The sequence below is a fragment of the Melitaea cinxia genome, chromosome 2 (assembly GCF_905220565.1).
Source record: "Melitaea cinxia chromosome 2, ilMelCinx1.1, whole genome shotgun sequence".
Taxonomy (NCBI): Eukaryota; Metazoa; Arthropoda; class Insecta; order Lepidoptera; family Nymphalidae; genus Melitaea; species Melitaea cinxia.
Genome location: NC_059395.1, coordinates 16997052 through 17022776, shown reverse-complemented (window position 1 = coordinate 17022776; position 25725 = coordinate 16997052). Strand labels below are relative to the sequence as shown.

The 25725-nt window shown below is 30.6% G+C and overlaps 3 protein-coding genes across 3 annotated transcripts in view; 1 reads left to right on the top strand and 2 right to left on the bottom strand.

The window, feature by feature from the left end:
- LOC123666066 (nuclear hormone receptor FTZ-F1 beta) overlaps positions 1-2960 on the bottom strand; it is a 45024-nt gene extending 42064 nt beyond the window's left edge. Inside the window, exon 1 of the mRNA XM_045600276.1 lies at positions 2555-2960. The gene's annotated coding sequence lies outside the window, so the exon portion shown is untranslated. The remainder of the gene's footprint in view (positions 1-2554) is intronic.
- Positions 2961-3533: 573 nt separating this feature from the next.
- Positions 3534-7569, top strand: LOC123661046 (ras-related protein Rab-9A). The gene is made up of 4 exons (XM_045596061.1): positions 3534-3743; positions 5205-5405; positions 6444-6586; positions 7152-7569. The coding sequence occupies exons 1-4, from the start codon at positions 3534-3536 to the stop codon at positions 7282-7284; spliced, it is 687 nt and encodes a 228-aa protein (XP_045452017.1). The 3' UTR covers positions 7285-7569.
- Positions 7570-15669: 8100 nt separating this feature from the next.
- On the bottom strand, positions 15670-25056 carry LOC123661034 (retinol dehydrogenase 14-like). The gene is made up of 5 exons (XM_045596051.1): positions 24636-25056; positions 24053-24288; positions 23353-23589; positions 18305-18377; positions 15670-16005 (listed from the first exon to the last, which is right to left on the bottom strand). The coding sequence occupies exons 1-5, from the start codon at positions 24918-24920 to the stop codon at positions 15829-15831; spliced, it is 1008 nt and encodes a 335-aa protein (XP_045452007.1). The 5' UTR covers positions 24921-25056; the 3' UTR covers positions 15670-15828.
- Between the last annotated feature and the right edge of the window lie 669 nt (positions 25057-25725).

Here is a 25725-nt window from a genome sequence, read left to right as displayed (position 1 = left end):
TGGACTATCCAACACAAAAATAATTTATAAATTCAAACCAGTAAGTTCCTGAGACTAGCGCGTTTAAACAAACTTTTCAGTTCTATTATATTAGTATCGATAGATATTTTTTAAAGAAAATAAAGAATGCCAGAATAAAAAGTATAATAAAATCTAAATTTTATACACTAACAATAACTTAGATTCAGAATAAAATTAACAAATATAAGAATTTATAAATGAACAACGCAGAAATAAAAGTTTCTTTTCTACGTAAAATGCGATGTCAGCCCTATTTTACCTGTATCAAGCGAGTGTACGACTATTAGGGTTTTCATCGGCCCCGCATATCCCACACGATAACTCAGTCTAGACGAAATATATTCTTTATAAATGTAGTATAATCATATTGATACATTACTTGGCAGTGCCTATGTCATTGAAATTTTATCGTTTATAGTATAATTTTAATGTGAACGGTTATCTTTATACATAAATATTATTATTAATTTTACTTAAGTATATAAATATTTATAAACAATTTTGTTAAGTTTATCGACATTTTAATGTAATTGGAATTCATTGAACATAATTCAATTATGTATATTTTAACATTTTGGTTTCTGTAACATTTACCTACTCTTCAATTTTATTATAGGCTCCAAATATATTTTTAAGGACAATTTCAAACAAAATTAGTTTGAACAAAGTGAAGTTATATTTTAGCCCAAGTTGCTGTTAAAGCTATCAGTCATAACGATATCATTTTTTTTATAAATTATTTTACACAAATTAGGGCTTTACGAACACTTCTAAGATTTGAGCATTCGAATAATCTTCTGGTCTTGAAGAACAAAACTCATACGTGTAAGCGTTAACTAGACAGTAGACAGTATCTAAATAATTATTTAGAGTAAATTACGATAACCTAACAGTATATCGCAGGAAAAACAAAACATTTCTTCACTTCGAAGATTCCGCAATGCTTGAAGACAAATTCTTTGAACAATGCGTCCTGTCTGTGTTAACATACGGTGCCGAGGCGTGGACACTGACGTAGGGACTGGTCCACGAGTTTAATGGCGCTCAACGTGCAATGTAACGAGCTATGCTTAGGGTCTCTTTGAAATATAGGATTAGAACTATTCGCGAGAGAACGAAAGTAACCGACATAGCCCACAGAATTAGCAAGTTGAAGAGGCAGTGGGCTGGTCACCTGTGTCGCAGGACCGATGGCCGGAAGAGCAAACCGCGGGTTGAAAAACGCAGCGTGGAACGTTCTTCGGTCCGTTGGGCCGAAGATCTACGTAAGATTGCCAGTGTAGGCTGAACAAGGATTGCGGAAAACGTATTATGTCTGCCGCGAACTTGGCTAGGTCTATGTCCAGCAGTGCAACAAAAACAAAGCCTATAGTTTAACAATGCACTAGAATAATATTAAATGTAAAATGTTATTAAACAATTATAAAGATATTAATTAATACTCAATTTAAAAACTTATAAAGGAAACAATTCGTTACACAAATCGAGCAAGGATTTATAATTGATATATGAAAATTTCGACCTTGGTGTACAACTTTTTATGTCGAGAACGTGTCTGGTCGTGAACCGTGGGGCCCGGCGTTATTTCTTATACTATTTCAAGTTTTGCATAAATTACATATTTATAGCCGGCCAATTTCGTTAAATTAATTGGGAATTTGGATTTGAATTATTTTATAAAAGAATTCACATGATTTGTTTGATAGCATGTATATATTTTAAACTTTTTTTTCTGTAGTCATTTTCTAAATGCAATAAGTTTTATCAGTATTGTTTCTGTGAATATTTTTTAATACTATAATTCTATTTATAAGTAATTTTATAAATAGAACCGTTGTGTGTAATAGCGGTTTGATTAAAATGCGCTTCCTACTCACAACAAATTTAAGTTTATCAAAATAATCTGATAATACAACGATCTTCCGACGTATACATTTTTACTAAACGTTACGTGACATTCGTCAAAAGATATTTGAAACTTTATACCCTTGTTCGTTTGAATCGTGCAGCCGAGGATATGATAATCGCATACTAAGTTATAATTTCAAGTAGTCATCGGGCTTCTATAGTATACCGTTAGTTCATATGCAAATTCGAAGCTACGATACCAATATAAAATAGTGGACGCTATTAATAATATATTCAAATTCATTAAACGATTTATTTTTTTACGGAAAGTTTTAACACGTACGATTACGTGATATGGAAGAGACATTACAATTTATAGTGTATTTAAAATCTGAAATATAAGATAGGTAATGTGTGAAATATTCTTATTAGTAAAAATTCGAACAAAAATATTCTTCACGTATGTACGCGACAGTGAACCCAAACAAACGGAGCGACGCTACAAGACGAGGGACGGGGTAGGCACCCTTCGCGTCACGTGACCAGCGACCTTCAGGCGGCGCACCGACCTTGAGCGCCGCTCGCCCCGCGCGCGGGTCAGAGGTGAATGCACGCTAGGCCGCCCCGCGCGCCGCTTCAGCCCACTGCCTTGCTGTGGCCCCAAGCACCATCAAATGCCACTCACCTACCGATCTACGACACCATGGCACCACCCGCTCAGGCGCCACCGGCCTCCGCCAACATCCCGATTTCATGCACCCTCCCGCGGCGAACAGGTATTAGCGACGCGGCACACCTTTCCCATAAAATATCACCGACAAGTTTATTGACATCAAGTCGTTCGCACAATTGCGCAAATGTAACTATTTTCCGAGTATTCAAGTGCACACACTGCTGTAGTTCAAACAAGAAAACACTTAAGATAAAAAATAAAAAGTCTATTCACACAAAAAATACTTTTTACAAGAAAAACATTAAACACAACGCTTTTCCGACAATCACAATCACACCATGTCCTCTCACCTCCGCAAAACAAAGCGGAATAAACTTACTCGAGCGAACTGACATCTCGCGAGTCACAGACACAACCGCAAAACAAACATTTCTTACTGACATCTCGTGTTCCAAAGTAAAATATTCTTGTGCAATTAGTATCTCAAGTTTGACAATAGAGAGCGCTCTATACGGTAATAGAATTTCTCTATACATAAATAAGAGATTCTAAACTTTGTAACAGCCAATAACTATCAAACTAAGCTTAAATGAAATTTTAAAAATTTCTATTCTAATGAAGTTTTAGCAAATAAAGCTATCAAGTAAATAGTCATTTTACGTCAATGTCAAACTTATTACAACTCCTTTGTGTATTTTATCTGTGGTTTTGTGTGGTTTAATTACAACAGCTGTGTAGTGTATTTAATTGTGTTAAAAATTAAAATTTATTTTTCCATTACTTTAAAAACTATAGTGACGCACTTTCTGTATAAGTTTTTTAATTTTAAAATAGTTCGTAACTGATATTTCATTACGTCAAAACCTTGTCTTAGAACATTTCGTCTATATACTTATGACGAGTCATTAATTAAATAGATTTTACAGTGACTCAAGGCTGTAACAATAAAAGAAGCAGTGCTTGTGACTATTATGAGAGTAACAAACACATAATGGTTGAAGATAATGATCAGAGTTACGGGAGGACGGCAAACAAAAACGTTTTACTGAAAATTGTAATATTAGGCGATGGAGGAGTTGGCAAATCGTGTTTGATGAGCAGATTTATATCGAATCATTTCGATGATCACAATTTTCACACGATAGGCGTCGAGTTCATGAACAAGATGATAGATGTCAATGGAAAACAGTATACATTGCAGGTAATTTTTTATATAATGATTCGAGGACAAAAATAATTATGAGAATAAATACACACGTTATTACTAACCTAATAGGTAACTGATATTACCCTAAATTTTATTACTATGCCAAAATTAAAATTTAAGAGTCTTCAACTAGTTAATTAGCCCAAATTAATTAAATATTTAACATTCTAGAATTTGTTATCATTGTACACAAGACCAACCTTGAATTGAATTATAATGTTATTCAAGTTTTTTTTTCATTGATCTTTTAATACTAACTAGTTTCTCACAACTTATCAACACTTTGAATTTGTGTTATAAGACTATTAAATGAAAAATTTTATTTCCAAAATTGTATTATAATAACAAAAGTACCAGCAGCTAAAATTCAATGTCATTTATAAAATTACAAACAATCTCCTTGGTGTCATGGTACGTGTAGTCGCCTAAAACACCGACAGTTTGCAGGTTTGATTCCTGCTTGAGATGGATAGTTATATTAGTACAAATATTTCTTTCCCGTTTGGATATCTGTTCTTGTTGGTCTCCACATCAGGCCTCTGACAGCATGTTAAGTTGTTGTTCCCGGTCGTTATTATAGAAGACACCTGATACCAATTGTTACTCATAGTGGAGAGTTTATTCATCAATCTGCAGTGAAGCAGTGTAGTGGATTAAGCTCCAATACTTCTCTTACATGGAAAAAGAGGTATATGCCCAGCAGTACGATGTTACAGGCTGAATTGTATCGTCATTTACAATAAGTCTTAATGACTTGATAACAGTTACTTAAATTATTTTCAGTTTTGTTTAGGCATTAAATATTTACAAAAAAAAAATACTAACGTTATTGTTAATAATAACGTCTTTATTCCAATATTTACATAAGTCACTTGACATACATTTCGGCAATTCATTTTTAATTATATAGATAGATGAGCAACATTGTATTTCTTTATTCTTCTTTTAAAGCTTTTGTCTCATTATATTTCTGTTATTAAATATAATAATTAAAATTTAATGTCTTATGCAACACTGTTCACATTTGTAATTACAAATCTGCAGTACATTAAAACTAGATTTATATCAATTATTAAAATAGTGTTACTCAACATTAAATTAAGAGTAGTTTTTAATCAACATTAATTTTTTGTTGAATTCCAATTGATTACATAAGTAGTATACAGGATATTGAAGTAAAATCAAACTTATTATTAAGTAACCTTCCATAATATGCATTTTTCTGTTTCCTCCAACATCTTTTATAGTAGCATATGAACGGACTAGCTTTACGCCCGTGGCATCGACCGCGTGTATTATTTTGAGTATTCATTACAAACATTCAACAATAAAGATCTTTTCTCTTTATAATACATATTAGATAACGTTATAATTATACAAAAAAGTATTTGATTAAATAATGTAATATTTTATATTTATTTAATTACAGATACATAATTATTTTCTAATTTCCAGATATGGGACACAGCCGGTCAGGAAAGATTCAAATCATTGAGAACCCCATTTTACAGAGGTACAGATATTTGCATACTAGCATATGCAATAGACGACAGAAGTTCATTCAATAATATTAAGACTTGGTTGAATGAGTTCCTACATTACGCTGGTGTTAAGAATGGGATTGAGAAGTTTCCTTTTATTGTCGTCGGAAACAAGGTATCGATTATGTTTAATTGTTTCTATAATATTAATATTATAGATAAATTTAATTAAAATAATAGTGTTTAGATATTAGATTAGAAATGTAACAAATACATTTCTGTAAATTTAAGATATTTTGAAATTCTTTATGTGGAAACTATTAATATACTTGATATTGAAGCTGAAAAGGCAGTTTTTTTTGTCTTGTTTTCTATCAACATACAGTCATATTAGTCAAGATTTAAATGAGACATCATGATATTACTTTAAATGTTACGTTTATAGATTGAATTTTTCTTTGATATACTCATTAAAGTGTTCTATAAAGTACTAAATAAATAAAAATAAGTGCATGTATATCTATACAATAGGGGCTTAAAAATACTTTGTTAAAAGGCTAGATGTTTTAATTATCTTAGTATACTGTGTACATTAGATAACATGTATAAATATCGACGTCATAATTATAATTTTTATTACTGGTGTAATCACACTGTTTCCACACTGTTGAATGTATTTTAATAATACTTCTTTAGTTATACTTAATATGTTACAAATAATATGTATTAAAAATATGAATTCTTATATTAGTTATGTTATGAGTTAATGTACAAATGTGTAGGGTATAATACTATGATTAAGAAATTTTTTAGAATTAATATATACAATGGCAAATTTACATGCTATTTTTTGAACGATGACTGACTGACGGATGTTGTCCTGTGTTGCCAAGTGTTAAACACGTGAAGCATAAATACTCGTTACGTTTTCTGTAATTTTCAAATTTAGTGCCCAACTTTCTTTATTTTTTGTTCCTTAGAAAACTTCCAGTCGCTCTCTAGTTTTGCACATAGTAACACAAAAATTAGCAATTAATTTTTATTATATTAACTTTATCGTTTCGATTAAATTAAATATTATAATATTTTGAATGTAACGTCAATGAAGTATGAAATAAAACTTTTGTTTGTTCGCTTCTTTTTTTACATAAATTATTCTGAAGTTCAGAAACCGTAGTCTGCTGTATGCTTTAACATGAAAGTTTTGTTTCAGTCTGATGTATCTTCAAAGGATAGGGAAGTGTCGTATGATCAGTTGAAACGTTGGTGCGAAGAAAACAAAATAGCGACATACTTAGAAACCTCAGCAAAAACCAACAGTAACGTACTTGAGGCCTTCTCGCTCGCTGTACAGAGGTAATAGAAATCATTTTAACCACATAATAAATTGGGTTATAAGATTTAATAACAGATTTAGTATATATAACAAAGAAATTGAATGAATAAAATCTTGTGTGTATTAATTATTATTAAGAAAAGTAATAATTAGCATTTTGTTTACAATTACAGAAAACGTTATCAATACATCCTCAAAAACTCGTTGCTGAATATTGTACCAGAATTTGTCACTTAGTGAAAATAAGTAATTATTTTAACTTTACACAAATACCAAATAGTAAAAAATAAATAAAAACTTACTGTAAATCATAGGATAACTCCTGTGTCCGGGAATACTTAAATTACACAAACGCCTAATCTATATAGTACAATATCCATATGGCTTAGGCAAATATTTGTCATTAGCGGGGACCAAAGCCTCGACCGCCAGCACAACAGCTGTGACTGCTGCACCAAGGCGTCGTCATATTCTGCCAGTACCTATATTCAGAAATCGTTTTGATTTAGATACGAACAATTCAATTTTGGACATTGTACTAGACTAAAAGAAATAGTCATGTTATAGTAAATTTATTGCTTACAGATGGGCAGATTTAGAACAGAAAGCCGAGAAGGAACTCCGAATGTTTCACCACCCAGATACGGTGAGACTTCACGGTTCAAGTCCAACATCTAGTTTCCGAACAACTTGCTGTTCACGATTCACAGACGTTTGAAGCATCAGCCATTATTGTATACCAAGTAATTTTTATCATTAATGACTACTATTTATCGTATATTTAGAATGTTTTTGTGTTGAAAAAGAGACAGATTTACAGATCTATGGTTGCTTAGTTTTAGTTTTACGAAAAAAATCAAATTATGAGTAAAACGTCAAAGAACTATTTAAAAAAAAGAAATTAAAGTATCCTGGTTAGGCTATATAGAAATCTGTCATTGTTTCTTCAAATAAAAAGCATTTTTTTCCAAAATAAAGTTACGCATTAAAACCAATTAAAAAAGATTTTTTCTGTACTCAAAAAAGCTCTCGTTATGTTTGTAAGCAAAAAAAATAGTTTTTTGAATATAGGAACATGTATTTAAAATTCGAACTTGTTGTTTTTGCTTAAATGTTATTTACTTTAACATTGAATTTATTAAAACATAACATGTGAGTGGAACGCGTCACGCACGGTTAACCACAAATTAGACGTGAAAATGATATCGTTTACTGCATAATATTTACTTACAATTTATTAATATACACTATTATTGAGAAAGAAAATATACATAATATTAAAATGAATTGTAAACCCCCTTATATTAACTTTAAAAATACATAGATATTTGATTGAAATAAAAGTGAAATTTTGAGGGTATAAATAAATAAATAAAAAAAAATTCTATTGTTATTCTATAAAATATTCTTCTTCTTTTAAATTCTAGCTTCCTCTAGAATTTGCCAACATCCGAGTAATTGAATTTGTTTTGTTATTTTGAAATTGACTCTACTAAATATGCTGGTTTTGTGAGATTACAAATTTATGTCAAAGAAAGAGAATAATTTAAACCTGTTTGTGTTATAAAATATTCGAAATGACAGATCAAAATGTCATTTTTAACAGTCAAGGCCCCTAGATGTTGCCAACTTCAAGTTGGAGGTCTTTGCTAAATGGGGCCCTTCTAAAGTGTTCAATTCTTATTTATAGAGAAAACACAGATATTTTTTTTATTGAGTTTTTTAAATATTATTTTTATTCACAAGTACTTACTTCGAAAACTGCATTTAACAAACCATCCGTCCTTTACTTATCGATACCAACTCGGTTCTACTATTTAAAAAACGAACGAAATTATGAATGTAGAAACCGAGTTTATGTATTCAAATAAATGTTGTTGACAAAAAATAAACATATCTTGAATAGTTCAATCATAATTATAAAGTGACGTTCGAAATAGGTTTTATATAAAAAATTAAACTGAATGAACTCTGGCTGTTCGTAAAAAATGACGCAACAACAAAAGAAAAAAAATCCTTATTGTAGTTTTAATAAACTACTGTTAAAATTATTTATAAATGTAGACTAATGTATAGGTTACACTTTTATTGTGTAATCTGTAATTTCATAGAATACGAAATGAATATATATTTAAGTTTATTTATTTAGAACTAAACGAGGATTGTTATTTATAAATGCTTAGTTATATATGTTTTATTATATTACTTAATAACAATAATATACAAAAATTATAATTTAAGGTAGTCATGATTTTATTGGTGTATTTAATTATCTGTTAAATTGGACATTTTTTTTTTTTAAATATGATCACTACAAAAATTTTAAAAAAGTATATTAAATTTCCCAAGTATATAAGGTTGTATTTTTCAAACAATGCTAATTACTGTTGTAAACAGGAAATAATTAACATAATTATTATTATTAAAAATGTTATTTGATCATAATATTATTTGCTACGTATAAGGTATAGTTTAATCGTAATATCAGTGAAATTTTTAATTGTAATTATATTAATTACCGAATAATAAAAAAATGTTTACATCGTGGGACTTGTTAAATGAAAAAGTTATTAACTTCATTTACTTCAAAAAAATTAAAATCGATTTTAATATGAATATCAAAAATAATAATTCCGAAAAGTCCATTCCGTTCCAAGTTTTGTTTTTATTTTTTTTTTTTGTATAATGATATTAGTAGTATGCGTAATAATAATTTCACAATTGCCTTATTGTATGAACTTGTGCAGCGCTTTGAGCTAAATGAGTAAAGTGCTTTAGTCACACTTCATTTTATTATGGAAGCTAAAAGCGCTGTACAAGTCTGGTTATCATAACTTAAATATGACTGTAAAGCGCTTTTAGTTGAAATGTCTATTAATTTTGACATTTAGCGGTCAGTGACGAAATTCTAAATTTGCGTTTTGCGATAGCAAATTTTTATTATAACTAACTAAACAAAAAAAAACAATAATATTAATCCTCTGCGGTAACCTCTATGATAGAATCTCATGTCTTCTATACAAATATACACCATAAAAATGTCGGTTGTGATTTTTTATAAGTTATGAAAATTAGGTGAATCTTTAACCTTTGATTATTTAACCGCTTTACTAAAACTTATAATAAAATATAGTAAACTTTTGATTATTTAATCGCTTTACTAAAACTTATAATAAAATATAGTAAACTTTTGATTATTTAACCGCTTTACTAAAACTTATAATAAAATATAGTTAAACCTTTGATTATTTAACCGCTTTACTAAAACTTATAATAAAATATAGTAAACCTTTGATTATTTAACCGCTTTACTAAAACTCATAATAAAATATAGTAAAGTATGTATAATTATACTGTATGTAGTGACTGAATTATAACGAAGAGGTTTTAAAAATACCTAATTATTTAAAATTCGTCATAAGTACTTTTTTCAATTCTTTAGTCACGCCATCGCCATCTAGTATCCTTAAATCCTAAAACTAGAACTAATCAAAATAAAAAAAGAACATTAAATTTCTCGTGTTTTTAACAAATGACCCAAAATAATGCAAATCATTAACTTATTTATTTATTTATTTATTTATTTATTTATTTATGCATTAACAAAACTTAGAACTAACATTACAGTTACCCAATGCGTTAGTTAAGTTCATCACAACAAGTAACATTAAATTTAACAAACAATTAAAACAATTCAATAAAAACAAAATAATCAAAAAATAAGAAATAATCTTATAACCTATTAATTTTATTATTAAGGTAATAAAGATAAATAATAAAAAAAAAAATTTCTTCTACCTCATATTAAACATTCCGTAGAAGTTATATGTATAAATCATAAAAACTCCGAAAGCCAAAGATTTTTGAAGTGAAACTTCTTTAGGACCGTTGTCATTGAAAGAATCGAACACATAAAGTAAGCGACACGTTCTGCAAAGCGCTTACGACCTTTTTCACGAGACCGTGATCATCGTCGATAGAATAAAGCTATGTATTCATTAGCAACATTTGACGCTCAACATGTCGAGCCACGACGCGGAACTTTTGCTTAGCAACGTAGCCTGTCTAATGGACGTTCAGTCACCAACAACATGTCGCCTGAGGAGCTAGTGTTGGTCTCAGCTGCGTTTGTTATAATATCATCACATAAAAAAGAGGAAAAAACTTTGATGGGTTAGAAATTACTTAAGAAAGCTCCGCGTCGTCGCTCGACATGTTCAGATGCATGTTGAGCGTCATGTGTTGCGCGTCAAATGTTGCTAATGAATACATAGCTTAAATTGCAACGGCCTACCGTCCTAAGACTTTTCAGAAGTTTCAATTCTGCCGTGTGTTAATTACACACATACACTCTTTTTTATTTACTAATAAAAAAAAACGAGTATGTTTGAACTAATCTTTTGCCATATCAAAAACTAGCATTTACGGCGTTTACAGTATTTTTGCATGTATGAGGGCATGTCATTTCCGTACAAATTTTGTACTATTCTTTTAGATACACTTATTAAGGTTATTTGAAGAAAATGGTGACTTATTGCTGTTACGTAACTAATGGCTTACTTTAACTAGTTAAATAAAACTACGTATATAAAATCGTGATTAAAACACGACAAGTAGTCAAGAGGCGAGGCTAAGCTAAGTGACAGCGATGAGTTTCCATTTTTGAATACTGGTAGATTAGAATTATTTGTACATTTTATTACAAAGTACATCATACAATGTAAAAATGTCTACAAACTACGCCTGTTTAGTCAGTTAGTTGACATTCATATTATTATTTTGTATAATTATAAAATATTAAATATATCTATATAATGATTTGAAGTATCTAATTCATGTAATAGTTTAAGATCCGAACTTGAAACGACCTTCACCCGTCTGTTACATGGATAAAAATTATTTCATATCTACTTTAGTAAATTAAAAAGAAAAAGAACGTGGCTCAGGAATTTTTATTAAACAAATGATTGAAGTTCGTTTCTAATTCGGATCCCTGACTATAATGTAGGACGAGAACAAGAACGGAATATTCTTGTACATGTCGAGATAAGATCGGGTTATCGTTACATATGTATAAGTTACATTGTAGGATATAATATATAGCTATACAGTACCGGTTATACATCATTTATGACGAAATCAAGAATATTTTCGTAAAATTTACGATAAAACTGGTTTAAATATGTAGGTATGTATATATTTATGCTAACGTCACTAAGTGCCTAGCTTTTCGTAGTTACCGTAATGTTAAGGAACGCACACTCGTATCAAGTTCACAGTTCTAGTATTAAGTACCTAATAATTTAGCTTTTTTAGATAATCATAAATTAAATGCAATAAGAACAAGTTTTTTTTAATAAACGTCTTCTTAAATATTGCGAATATGTTAAGTGGGAATAATTTATATTAATATGTTATTACTCGAGCATGCTATTGTCATACATTTTAAATCTGTGTACAGGAACAACTGTAGTTTTACCATAACTAACATAAAATTGTGCTATAGACAACATATAAATGCAAAATTTTACAGAATGAATTACAATTAACTTAATAATTTAAAATAAAATACCTAAACCGACGTGTGCATTACACATTAGTGATTATTAGATAATAGAAGCAAGTATCTAAAAGTATACTTTGCGTTATTTGGTGATGTTTATTTAGAAGATAAAATGAAGGATTTGTAAGAATTCCTTTTGTCCCTTGTGCAGTACTACGCCTAGTGTGTAAGCTTAAAATATTTATAAGCTGTGATTTTATTAGACATTATTAAATTATCAAAATATAAAAATAATAATAATATCCTTTTTTTATTTATCTATGAACCCCTTTAATGAAAACTAATTATATTTAATGTTCATCATTGGAGGAAGGCACAGCAGGAAATATCTAGCTCTAAATCTGGAGCAGCCCGTCTGAGAAGTACCTCAACTTTACAGTAGATTACAGCCAAATAATACTCCTGTCAATAGTGTTGTGATCCTGTGGTGAGTAAGGTATACAGAGCTCCTGTGAAGGGTATGGAAAAGGGCAACGCGATGCGATGCTTCTGCTGTTGCAGGAATCTTAAGGATTACGGTACCCACTTACCATAAGATCAGCCATACGTTTGTTTGCATTCCCAGTAGTATAGAAAGCAAGCATTTATTCTATTACATTACTGAAGGGAGATTTAAAATAAAACGCAGATACAAAAAGGTACCCAAATATATTTATTAATTTAACAAATTATTGCTAGACAATTTTGTAATTCTATTCTACCCGACGAACACCTAAATTATGACCGTTTATAAGATTTCTATATTTGAAAAGAGTATTTGAAAATGATAATGGAATTAGGCTAAGCGTATAAGACTATCTATAAATATAAAAATGTATGTTTATCTGTATGTCCTTTATAGAATCGTAAACTATGGATTTGATCAGATGTTGATCTTCAGCATAATGTTGTGCATGAGCCGACAAAAGTTTGAGCTGGTAAGACAAAAAAAAAGCGTCGCAACGCGCGCAGTGTACAGCTAATTAATTATAAACAAGATGACAGTGAACTGACGTCATGGGCGCAACACAAAAAAAAACTGCCGTATCAATTTCATTCTTACTTATTATTTCTTAAACGTTTTATCTATAAAATTAGATATCTTTATTTAATGTTCTTTTATTAATTTACAGAAACAATGTTTTTTTATGAGCAATACTAGTTTAAAGAAAGATTTTATGTAAGCAGTTTTTGTTTCCGTTTTTTTGATGTTTTTTCCTCTGCATATAAAATACATTGTTTCGTCCGTACCATATTTTTACCTACTTTATTTACTTTATTCCTAATCTAAAGGAATTATATACGTCTGTTATTAAACGTACTATCAAATTTAAAAATATCCTTTATGCTCTATTATTGTATAAAAATAAAACAATATATCCACTGGTCTTAATTTATATACCTATCATGCGTTTGAATTTATGATGTGGCATAGTAAAAATAAGGTCGTATTTTAAATTTCATGCTCGATTTATAAACTTAGATTAACTCATATATATCAAATTGAAAGTCATAATAATATTACTTAATCGATATAATAAAATACGTGAGATAAGTAAATATCAAACGAATTTGCTGTGTATAGTTTATATTACATAAACTATACACACCAACATAAATTATATAAATACACTTATGGCGTGGCTTATGGACTTTTATTATTTTATAGGTACCTACATATTTTTTTATACATTAATGGATAGCTGTCCTGAAAAACGTCATTTTTAAATTAAATTTAATATATTACTTTATGTATAATTTAGACTTAAATAAAATAATTAAAAAATTATATATATTATGTGACAGTGTTTATTCGATGTCTTTGATGCTTAAAACGTAATACAATGATAACAAAAAGTATTAACATAAAATTGATTTATTTGAAATAATATATATATACATTTTTTTTATTATTAACCCTCAACTACCTACTTGGAGTCTCCCAGACTCCATGAAGGTTATTTTTGTTTATAATTTTGCATATAGGCATCTCTGTCCTTCGCGCGTCTGTGTACCTTTTTCCCGCTACCCGCAGTACACACCTGCGCTCATCGGGGTTATAGGCGCGCGCGCTGCGTTTTGGTGAGTAAAAATATTTTTAACGGAGTCTGAGTGACTCCTAGTAGGTAGTTACGTAACTTTTTAATGTTACGTAACTACCTTTTTGTTTTAGTTGAAAATGGCGAATAGCGATAAAATTATTGAGTGTTGGTTGGAGGAAGAGCTTTTTTCAAATGAAGATGATGTTTTGGACAGTAATTGCAGTGATATAGAAGTGGATATCGAAGAAAGTCATGTACTGCACTACGATGATGAATCAAATGCAGAAATAGAAGGCGATGAGGAAGCAGATCTAGTAGAATATTCTTAAAAACAGAGCTCAAATTTAGATTTTTCGTCGGATGGTGACATCCCCATTGTTTGGATTACGATCAAGATTTCAGAAGAAGAATTAGGTATTTCGGCAAAGATCGTTTTCTCTGGTCATCGACACTCACTTCCAGTCGGGCTAGAACATTCCAACATAACATCGTGTAGAAAAAAGAGGGCGTAAAACAAGGAAAAACCAAATATTTATGTTTCAGGTGCAAAAATCCTATTTGTCTGGATTGTTCTCACATTGTGTATTTATGCTGTCGTGAAAAATCATAACCACCAACCATCACCTTCAACATTTGCAATTTTATCAAAATGTTGCGATTTTGAAGAAAATTTATTTTTCGCTAAGTTTACCTTGGAAAATTTATGATTAAAGTTATTTTTTTTTTATTGTAATTATTGATCTCATTATATCAGAATATTTTCTTTTTAGTTTTTTTGAAAGTAAAGAAAGAAACTGAGTTTTAAGAATAAGTAATGCAAACGTTCCAAAATTTTATAATTTAATTATAAATAAACAAATATAAAAATAACGTTTTCGATTTTAATTTCTGACCTGAAGTCATAGTTTTTTTTTTTTTTGTAGGACTTCAAAATGCAGGAGTCTGAGAGACTCCTAGTAGGTAGTTGTGTGACTGAAAAGAGACGTAGGTAGCTAAGGGTTAATTATTGAAAAAGTTCAGAACACAAAAATGGAGAAACTCGCATAGAATAACATTTTTGCGCGGGATTATGGAAAAATTTAAGAAATCACATAGAAATAAATTCTACTTAAAACTAAATAAACGATAACCATGATATGTAAGTAAATTATATAAAAATTATTATGTACATGCAACATTATTATTCATTCATTGTAATATCTAAATTATTTCTGACTACTTAAGCTAATATAACGTAGACATTGTTTCAACACGCTAATTTGAATGAAAATAGTCTTAACAAAAATATAATTAAGATCAAAGGTTGGTTTTACAGTAGACTGATTTAGCTGTAATTAGTTTTTTTTTTAAATTATTGCATTGGCGAGAAGAGCATTTAATATGGCGATGTTTATGTTCATTTATGAAATATAAATATTAAAAAAAAAAAATGTGTGTACTTAAACGCACGTAAGAAGTTATACTTCATTGGCTAGCTAACTTCACGTTGCTAACTGCAGGGTGTCGGTTTTTTGTGACGGTGCGCGCGCGCATCGTAAAAATTTACTCTAATAATTTTTTCCTAAACCCGCCAAAAGAAGTATAACTTCACAGATTTTTATACATAGTGAAACCGATAACATTTTTCCCATAAAACATACAAATTATTTAGAACAAAAAATATTATATAAAAATCGCTTTAGTTTTTCACCGGTTTTCTAGCTTTTATCATTTCTTCGCTGATCGACCAGAGTTTTGTTTCTTCCTCCTTGGTAAAAGGATATTTGGAATTATATTCGGCGCAGTCGCGGTAGAATTTACCGGTGTGTCCTTCGATTCTGTAATCTGTTGCACAGTACACCACGGTTTCCGAACCCTAGAAAAATTATTACCAATACTTTAAAAGAATCAGAGTAGAGTAGAAGAAAAAGATCAGTCCAAAAAGAAAGGCAGAAAATAGATTAGCAGCTCTGATATTTGTGTTATTTTAGACAAATAAATTAATTTGATTTAAACATTGTTTCGTAGCACCTATTATTTAAATCCTATACAAATTTCTTCTCTTCTGGGGTCATTCAAGTATTACGTAAACACCGAAGGGGGCTGGGGGATCTAAGTTTTGCTTATTTTTGATGACATGGGGGCCAGGGGGAGTCTAGTGGTGGTTACGTCAGCAATATTTATTTATTATTTTTGAAGAGATTATAAATATATATACCAGTGTTTACGTAAGCATATATTACTAAAATTCTGCTTACGTAATATTTGAATGACCCCTCTTGTCAGGGTATACTATTATTTATAATCTGCAAGAATATATTTAATATTGATTTTTAGTAACTTATAGACATCTACTATGAACATTTGTAAAATTAAATATATTTACAAGCATAACAGTTTATTATTTACAACAATCAATAAACCAAGTGCGATCGTTCAGCCTTAATTATCATCATAGGTACATTCAATAAGTTTATTCTCCTTATAACGCTATATATACATTTATAAATATAATACAACGTAAAGTAATACAACGTAAGTAGTCGAAAAAAAAAGTAAATACGCATTATCAAAGATTATTTAAAAAGTAGTCGTCATATCTCGATCAAATTTAAATGGAAGACAAGCATCAGTTTTCGATTACAACAAGAATGATCAAAATCGAAACACCCAGCTAAAAGTTATGCGGTAAAATACAACGAGGGTCGACGAAAAAATAGTATAGTAAAAATGCATTATTAGATATAACTCGAAAAGTACTTGTTAGATCTCAATTAAATTTAAATGGAACCACATGACACGCACCACCTTACGATTAATAAATAATCATCGAAATCGGTCCACCCAGTCAAAAGTTCTGAGGTAACACACACAAAAAAATACAACCGAATTGAAGACTTCCTCTTTTTTTGGAAGTCGGTTTAAAAGAGAGATTGATTTTTTTTTTCATTATTAGCACATTTTATTCTAATAAAGTATTACCTAACTATTCTGATAATTTCGCTTTAAACACTATCTAACTAATAAGTATTTTTTATACATGTAAATGAAGCTTACAATATAATACATATATAAACCTTTGTCCTTTCTTGAACTCATAAAATTGATTGAAAGATAGCATTAAATACGGCTTTGAATAATATATATTGAGTATATAATATTCATTTATACAAATAACAAGATTGAAACTGGCAGATATCTAAAGTTTATATATGATAGATATTTAGGAAATTAGGAATTTATTTATACAAAAAAAATGTCAAGCCGTCTGTTTGTTTCGCCATCATACAAAATTTGCAGTTCGAAATTCGACAAAGTTTCACAATCGTGATCTTCGAGATATAAAGTAAATAGTATGTTTTAAATTAAAATAGTGCCGAAAAGTGGAGTTGTTATTCTATAAATAAAATACTCACTAAGTCGTTTTAATCGTATTATCCTTTTTTAGAAATAAATAACTCCAAATTTCCACAGGATCGGTATTTCAGCGAGGTTATAACACATAACACAATTAAAAAAATGTACGAAATCTTATGGCCGGTTTCAATAATCTATCAAGTGGCTTTGCCTACTAGCGACAGATTTTCGACACAATTTGTATGGAGCTCACGTCAAAATTGTATCTTTAGTAAGCCAATTCTGAGATGATAATAATAATAATAATCACTTTATTGTACACCAAAAACAGAAATTCTACATAGCAAAGAAAGAGATTTTGACAACAATTATCATTAGGTACAAACGGCGGTCTTATCGCTAAAAAGCGATCTCTTCTAGGCAACTTTTGCGCAAAGGAAATGGCTTAGCGTCCGCATAGGTGTACAAGTTACAACAAATCTATATAAATAAAAATGAATGTTGCTAAGCGCATAACTCTAGAATGGCTTGACCAATTCGGCTAATTAATTTTTTTTGTATGTTCCTTAAGGCCCACGGAAGGTTATAATACTAAAAAAATATTAAAAAAATCTATATAAATAAAAATCTACTAACTTTTGACAGAACGAAGTCTGTCCTGGCAGCTAGTTTATAATATATTTTCAAATCACACCCATACCTACCCACATACACTTATAAATTACTTGATTAATGTTGAGTTTCAAGGAAATGCTTCCTAACAATAGAATATTGAAACTAGCCGTTAGTCGCTAACTATGTTAACAAATAGAACCTACCTGTTTAGCTGACCTCATAAAGAACAACGCGATTGGAGCCATTAGTATGTAATGGTACCATCGCACGAAGTATCTGAAACAAAGGCAAACCAATATATTTTTTACTATCCGTATGAAACTATGAAACCAGAAGAAACATTATTTATATCTGTAATGCTACCGTACAGCATATATTTATAGCCTTCCTCAATAAATAGGCTATCAAACATTGAAAGATTTTTTCAAGTAGAACCAGTAGCTACAACTCTTCATAGTATAGATACGTATATACTCATGTAGTTATTATCTCCACACTCATAGTATATAGATACTGTAAAAATGCCTAGCATTTCAAATAATTAACTAATAGAAATGATGAATAATATGTAATTATATGTTTTAGTATTTATTTTAAACTAGACAATCTATACAGTTACATCTGCATTTATGTATCTACGCACATACCATAATCATATCATATCTATATAAAAATGAATGTTGCTAAGCGCATAATTCGAGAATGGCTCGAACAATTCGGCTAATTTATTTAATTGTATGTTCCAAGGCCCACGGAAGGTTTTAATATTAAAAAAAAAAAAATTACGATTAACTTTTGACAGAACGAAGTCCGTCCGGGCAGCTAGTTTTACAATAATTTTTAAATACATTAAAAAAATACGCAAACTTAAGAAGAACTCAACTCAGATCTCAAAATTAGCACCTACAAACAAGAAACTAATCTTTTCCGGGCTCCAACACTGGTACTATGCTTTGAAACAGGACATTACTCATATTTAATTTAGTGGAATCGATGCCAAATTTGACTTGTATACTCGTAACAACATTAAGAGTAATTGGACGATTACGTATCCTTGGGGATATCACTTTAATATATTATGGCATCTGTTACTACTAATAATTATATAAAAAAGAAAAGATGTGTTTGTTTGTAAACAATGAAACTATTTAAGAGCCATTTCACAAAAATCGGTAACAATCCGCGAAATTGTAATATTTTGACGTCGTTAATCTCAGTGTTGGATGCAATAATGTAATTTATATTCTTGAAATATAATAGAGCAACCTTTGTTGTAGTCCATAGTCAGATCAGAATTTTTATTTATATTATGTGTATAAAATTATTAACCTTTTCATCAGCCTCCTCCCTGGGTAAACGGTCGCAATGTATACTTTGAAGTCCTACTTTTCAATAACCTCTACGTTGAAACCATTTTAAAAAAATATCATAATATGTAGAATATAATTTTGCTGTCCACTATCATAGATTTTTATTCCATTTGTATCTCTATTAAACGATAAAAAAAATTTAAAGTTACGAATATTTTCCAAATAAGTACAATTTTAAAAGCGATATTTCTCTTAGAAAACTAAGAAATTTTAACGAACTATTTTCATCAAAGTAAACTTACATCATTAAGGAATACAAAAAAAATAATTAAAAGATGTAATTATTTTTAATACATTTTATATTAAATAATAAAAATATAGTATATATTGCCACGCATCAAGCCCGGTAAATCAGTCGAGCGCTAGCGCTCTTAGAGGTAAGGTCCACGCCAAATTCTGCGCAGCCGTCTCTTTCGCTCACACGCGCCAAGCGCCTGTTGTTATAGCGGATAAAACGCATTTGATACTTTCATAATAAAATATAAATAAAATAAACATATTACGAAAATGACTGTAAAATAATATAATGATAATTTCAGTAAACAAATGTATAATTTAATTTTCTTTTCCACACTATCAATACAAATAGGCATTTCAATCTGTTTGTCTTGTTATTTGTTAATTAATATGTTTGTCGGTGTCGATGTCATTAAATGCTTTTTTATTCATATCGTAAATATTAGATTCATTCGTAAACTGAAAAAACTAAATCAATTTAAAAAAATTGTTTCATAAAATTGATTTTTTTAATTTTATTTTAAATTTATTGACTGTTGTTATATAACATACTTGAAATTTTTAACAAATTAATTATGTAAAAAACATTTTATACCATAGTTATAATTTTTATTATACATCAGAAAATGATCACGATGGTCTTTTGGTTGTCACACTATATGACTATACGTACTAGCACAAAGATCGCACGGCTCGTACGACTCGCGCGATGCGACCAAATTTACCTAAACTTGCAGAGCGTAAAATTGTGAAATGGCTCTTAAATGATTTTAGTAATGTTTTAACTATTAGAATGATATGTTCTATGAAAGTTTAGTCATAAAATACAGAACATTAAAATGCAGCACGCAGGAAAGGCCAAAATTATACTTAGGTTGTCACTGTGTGGCTACGGCAGTAAGAATATAGCCACCCCCTCTTTTCCTGTGGGTGTCGGAAGAGGCGACTAACGGATAACACAGCTATCATCACACTACCATCTTGGAACTTAAAAAGCCGACCAGCCCTGCGGTCACCAACCCGCCTGCCCAGCGTGGTGACTATGGGCAACACACATGAGTTCACGCCATTTTTGGTACGAACTTATGGTGGCCTATGTTGAGCAGGGACTGCGATAGGCTGAAACGATGATGATGATGCGTCCATAGAAACGTTATATTATTTTGTGCTGAGCTCGGGCTTATGGACGCAATTGTATTTATTTAGATATCAAGGACGGGTTAGTTTTTAAACTAACTGCAATATAGAACCCCATATGTAACTTTTAAATCGACTAATGAATAAATGGAATATCAAAACAAATCGTAAAGTGCAAGAATATCTTTCTAGTCTATAAAAGAAATCAAAATGTTTGTAGGCATAGCTACTCGCAAAATTTTGATTTATAAATAAAAAAAGTACGTACGTACAAAGTACACATGTCAGAAGTGAAACTTCTTTGGCGAACTAATTTTTAAGTCTCGTTTTTATTTATACAAATCTAAAGCTTTAGATTTCCGTTCCAGCGCCATCGACAAAAAAGTTGCCGTTTCATTCGTATAAATTTTACCCTCATGCGAAATAATGCTTGTATTGCCGAATATTACGTAACTCGGCAACTTATTTATATCAATATAGACATACTCAAATAAAATAACAACATCGTTATACTCATTTGTCGTAAAAACGGTTACGACATAAAATTTACAAGTAGGTACGATAAAACAATAAATTGCACTATTACGTATTTAAAAGATGCTAGAACATCAAGTAATAAGTTTAGACATGTCATATTATGTATTTTGGAAGTATATCTTTTTGAAGTAGGTCATAATTGTGTTTGCATGCAAACGATTAAAAAACCGACTTCAATTACATCGACGAGTAATACGACGTAAGTAGCCGAAAAAATTGTTAAGTTATCAACGATTACTCAGAAAATAATGATTACATTTCAATAAAATTTAAATCGGAATACAAGGCAAGTATCAGCTTTCGAATAAAACAAGAATCATTATTATCGGTATACTCAGTGAAAGTCGACGAAAAAATCAAGTAAATATATTATGCATTGTTAGATATAACTCGAAAAGTACTTCGCTTCAGCCAGGAGAAGGATCAGAGATTAATCCACTACGCTGCTTCAATGCGGGTTGGCGGATATATTCCCTACTATAAGTAACGATCGCTATCAGATGTATATGATAACAACCGGGATCGACGGCTTAACGTGCTCTCTGAGGCACGGTGGGGAGACCCATAAGGACTGCCACAAGGACAAGGACTGCGAAAAGTACTTGTTAGATCTCAATTAAATGTAAATGTGACCACATGACATGCACCATTTATCGATTAAAAAAATAATCGAAATCGGTCCACCCAGTCAAAAGTTCTGAGGTAACATACACAAAAAGTACAATCGAATTGAGAACCTCCTCCTTTTTTGGAAGTTGATTAAAAATCGGTTTAGCTGTATAGCGGCGATAATAAATAATAATCTATTGCGCAATAGATTAATAGATAATATTTTAATGTTATAGATATCGCAACGGAAACGGGTATTTGTTTAATAACAGGGATTCAAAATATCTTTTCATACCAAAACATGAGCGGCTACACAAAAGGGGCTTTTTTTGTAAAATATCAAAATTAAGAATTTTAATTACTTTAACATAAATGTTTAAAAATAATTGTGTTTGCTAGCAAACGAGAAAAAAAAACGACTTCAATTACATCGAAAAGTAACACAACGTAAGTGAACGAAAAAACGACGCCGTGTTGGCGCAACGGTCACAGCCATGGATTGTACCTGTTGCGCTGGCGGTTACGGGTTCGATCCCCGCACATGACAAATATTTGTATTGGCCATACAGGTGTTTGCCGTGGTCTGGGTGTTTGTGCAGTCCTTGTGGGTCTCCCCACCGTGCCTCAGAGAGCACGTTAAGCCGTCGGTCCCGGTTGTTATCATATACATCTGATAGCGATCGTTACTCATAGTAGGGAATATATCCGCCAACCCGCATTGGAGCAGCGTGGTGCATTAAGCTCTGATCCTTCTCCTACATGGGGAAAGAGGCCTATGCCCAGTAGTGGGATATTACAGGCTGAAGCGAACGAAAAACACTGGTTTCCTTATCATGGTACCATCCTTGGGATATCCCCTTTCTAACAAAAAAAAAAAAATCAGCAAAATCAGTTGATTAACGACGAAGTCATTCGCGAACACACATTAGAAAAAGTACATATTTATGGTTGAATTAAGAAACACCACCTCCTTTTTTGAAGTCGGTTAAAAAATAAAAATAAGGTATTCCTAAATATACTTTATATTGGTATTTTTTTTTGTCTGTTGAAAACATAAATATTTTTTATGTGTCATTTAAAAGGGAATACAAATAAAGGCAGACATGAAATTATACAAACAATGAAAAAAAAAAAGTTCTGTTTTAAGATTTGCTAAGAAATTTCATTAAAAAATATCACATCAGTTACTAACATATGCTAGTATCATTAATATAATTTCAAAAAATTTCATTATGTTTCAAAGCCTATTTGTCAGATAAGATAACAGGCCATAAAATAACATTTATAAACCTACTATTATATTACAAAATAGAATTAAAGATGAAATGACATGAAGGTTTCAGCATCATTATAAGACATACCTAAATAAATTGGTGTAGCAGAATCCAGGACAACAGGCATTAACGTCCACTCCAGAGCTCTTCAACTTAGCAGACAAACCACGGGCGAAATATGCATTCATTAACTTAGAATTACAGTAGCCAGCGTTATGACGATCCGCTTTTCCTTTCTTAGCCTCTTCAATTGCACCTCTTAGGTTTAAATCACTGAAGTCCAATTTACCCCTTTCGTGTAACGTAGATGATACAACGACAACTCTAAAAAGTTTTTATGTTGATCAAAAATTTTAAATAAGACACAGTTAAAGTAAAAATTTAAATTGTCTTCAGAAATCTCTTCTACTGTTTCTCTATCTTAAGGTTTTACTACAACATGTTATGCCTAATGTTAAAAGGCTTAAAAAGTAGACTTTTTTAAAAGATTATTATTTTTTTTATGTCTATTACAAAATATAGTGAAAAAACTAAAGTAAGTAGAAAAACTAAATAGTTCTTAGTTGAGCATTTTTATGTATTCAAAGTTTATATTAAAATGAGTTCTGTGATTTTTAAAATTATGACAAAATATATTTATCGGTTATAAAAGACTCTGGACACCTTTGTATGATTACATATAAAGCTCTTAATAGATAAGTTTATTATTAAGACATTAGGTTACCCTAACAGAATATAAAATTAAAGGAGATGTGATAAATAAATATTTACATAATATAATTTTTACCTGCTCGGTGAAGCTCTTTTCAACAGATCTAAAAGTAAGTATGTGAGATAGAAATGTCCTAAGTGATTGACTCCAACGTGTATTTCAAAACCTTCCTTAGTTTTTAGATCTTCCTTCAACGGTATTGAAACACCGGCATTATTTATGAGGACATCTATTTTGTTAAATCCAGCCTTGACTACTCCCACAAAGTTCTGAATTGAGTCAAAGGAAGCAAGGTCTAATTGCATTGGAATCTAAAATAAAAACTCAATGCTTAAGTTACAATTATATGTGGTAAGGGACCATTCATTAATTACGTAAGGATGATTTTGGTAAGTTTTGACCCTCTGCCCTATGTAAGGGTAGGTAAGATTTTTCAAACCCCTCCTCTATTCTTACATAAGAGTCCATAGATTATACACTTATATACTGGTATAAGAGTCTATTTCGTTGTGAATAGTATAGAACGTTTCTCACACGTTCTAAGATTGTTACTCAGCTCAAAACAATTGAATTAATTATTCAGTTTTTGTATAAATTTACATTACAATATTACTTAAAGTAAGGCTAAAACGTCATTTTATTTTTTAGATATACTTACAAGTTCACCACCTATTGGTTGTTCTTTCCTAATTCCAGCTATTGCCTGTTTCGCCTTTTCAATATTTCTGCAAGCAAAAATAACTCGCGCTTTTCTCTTAACCAGAGCTTTGGCCGTTTCCAAGCCGATCCCACTGTTCGCTCCAGTAATGAGGAAAGTCTTACCCCTCAAGCAAGTGTTACTTGAGCATTTAGCCCAACTTCTCGATCTCCACTTACGTATTAAGCCTACCGCAACTACGACCGAAATAGGCACAGCCGCATAAATAACGTACGATGACACCATTTTAAACAAAAATTTAAAGTAAATATTCTTAACAATATTTTTATCAGTTACAGGTAGACATTAACGTCGTAACTCGTAACTAATGTGTAATGTACAACAAAAATAAAAATTACGTCTTCCGCTCCACGGACAGAATCCAATTGAAGCGTTGTTGGTAATGTCAAACTAATGTCAAAGTCAAAGTTCAGAATTTCGTTCGGAAAATGTTATAATAATTGTTAGTACTTAAATTGTATTATTGTTGTCGTAAATCTAACTCCTATAAAGAGTTTATATAAAATTGTTGAAGTAAAACTTCGTTACCGTTACGAAAACTGTGACCGGGCGAGGCGAATGGAACTTGAGAGGGAGAGATTCGGGATTAACTTCATCGTTTATGAGCCGATTTTGATAATTCCTTTTTTTTGTTGGAAAAGAGATATCCTAAGTATGGTACCATGATGAGAAAACCAGGATCTGATGATGGGATCCCAGAGAAATCGAGAGAAACCCTCTAAAATCCGCATAACTTTTTACTGGGTATATCGATTTTGATGATTTTTTATTTAATCGAAAGCCGATGTTTATCATGTGGTCACGTTTAAATTTCATTGAGATCTGATAACAATCTTTAATAATGCGTAATTACTTGACTATTTTTTGTCCAACGTAGGTAGTTGGATTATTTGTCGATGTAATTGAAGTCGGTTTTTTTTCGTTTGCCAGCAAACACAATTATTTGATACAGTTTTTTTAATGATTTTCTATTATTTTATAAGTTTAGGTGTTCAATGCTTAGCTAACTGCATATTTTAAATTATATACA

Bases quoted from the DNA above. Each gene is read 5' to 3' on its own strand.
- LOC123661046 (XM_045596061.1), top strand. From the start codon at position 3,534: ATGGTTGAAGATAATGATCAGAGTTACGGGAGGACGGCAAACAAAAAC. The intron at 3,744-5,204 runs GTAATTTTTTAT...TCTAATTTCCAG, and splicing joins GAAAACAGTATACATTGCAG to ATATGGGACACAGCCGGTCA. The intron at 6,587-7,151 runs GTAATAGAAATC...TATTGCTTACAG, and splicing joins TTCTCGCTCGCTGTACAGAG to ATGGGCAGATTTAGAACAGA.
- LOC123661034 (XM_045596051.1), bottom strand. From the start codon at position 24,920: ATGGTGTCATCGTACGTTATTTATGCGGCTGTGCCTATTTCGGTCGTA. The intron at 23,590-24,052 runs GTAAAAATTATA...AAAACTTTTTAG, and splicing joins AAAAGAGCTTCACCGAGCAG to AGTTGTCGTTGTATCATCTA. The intron at 18,378-23,352 runs GTATGTCTTATA...CCTTTGTTTCAG, and splicing joins TGCTACACCAATTTATTTAG to ATACTTCGTGCGATGGTACC.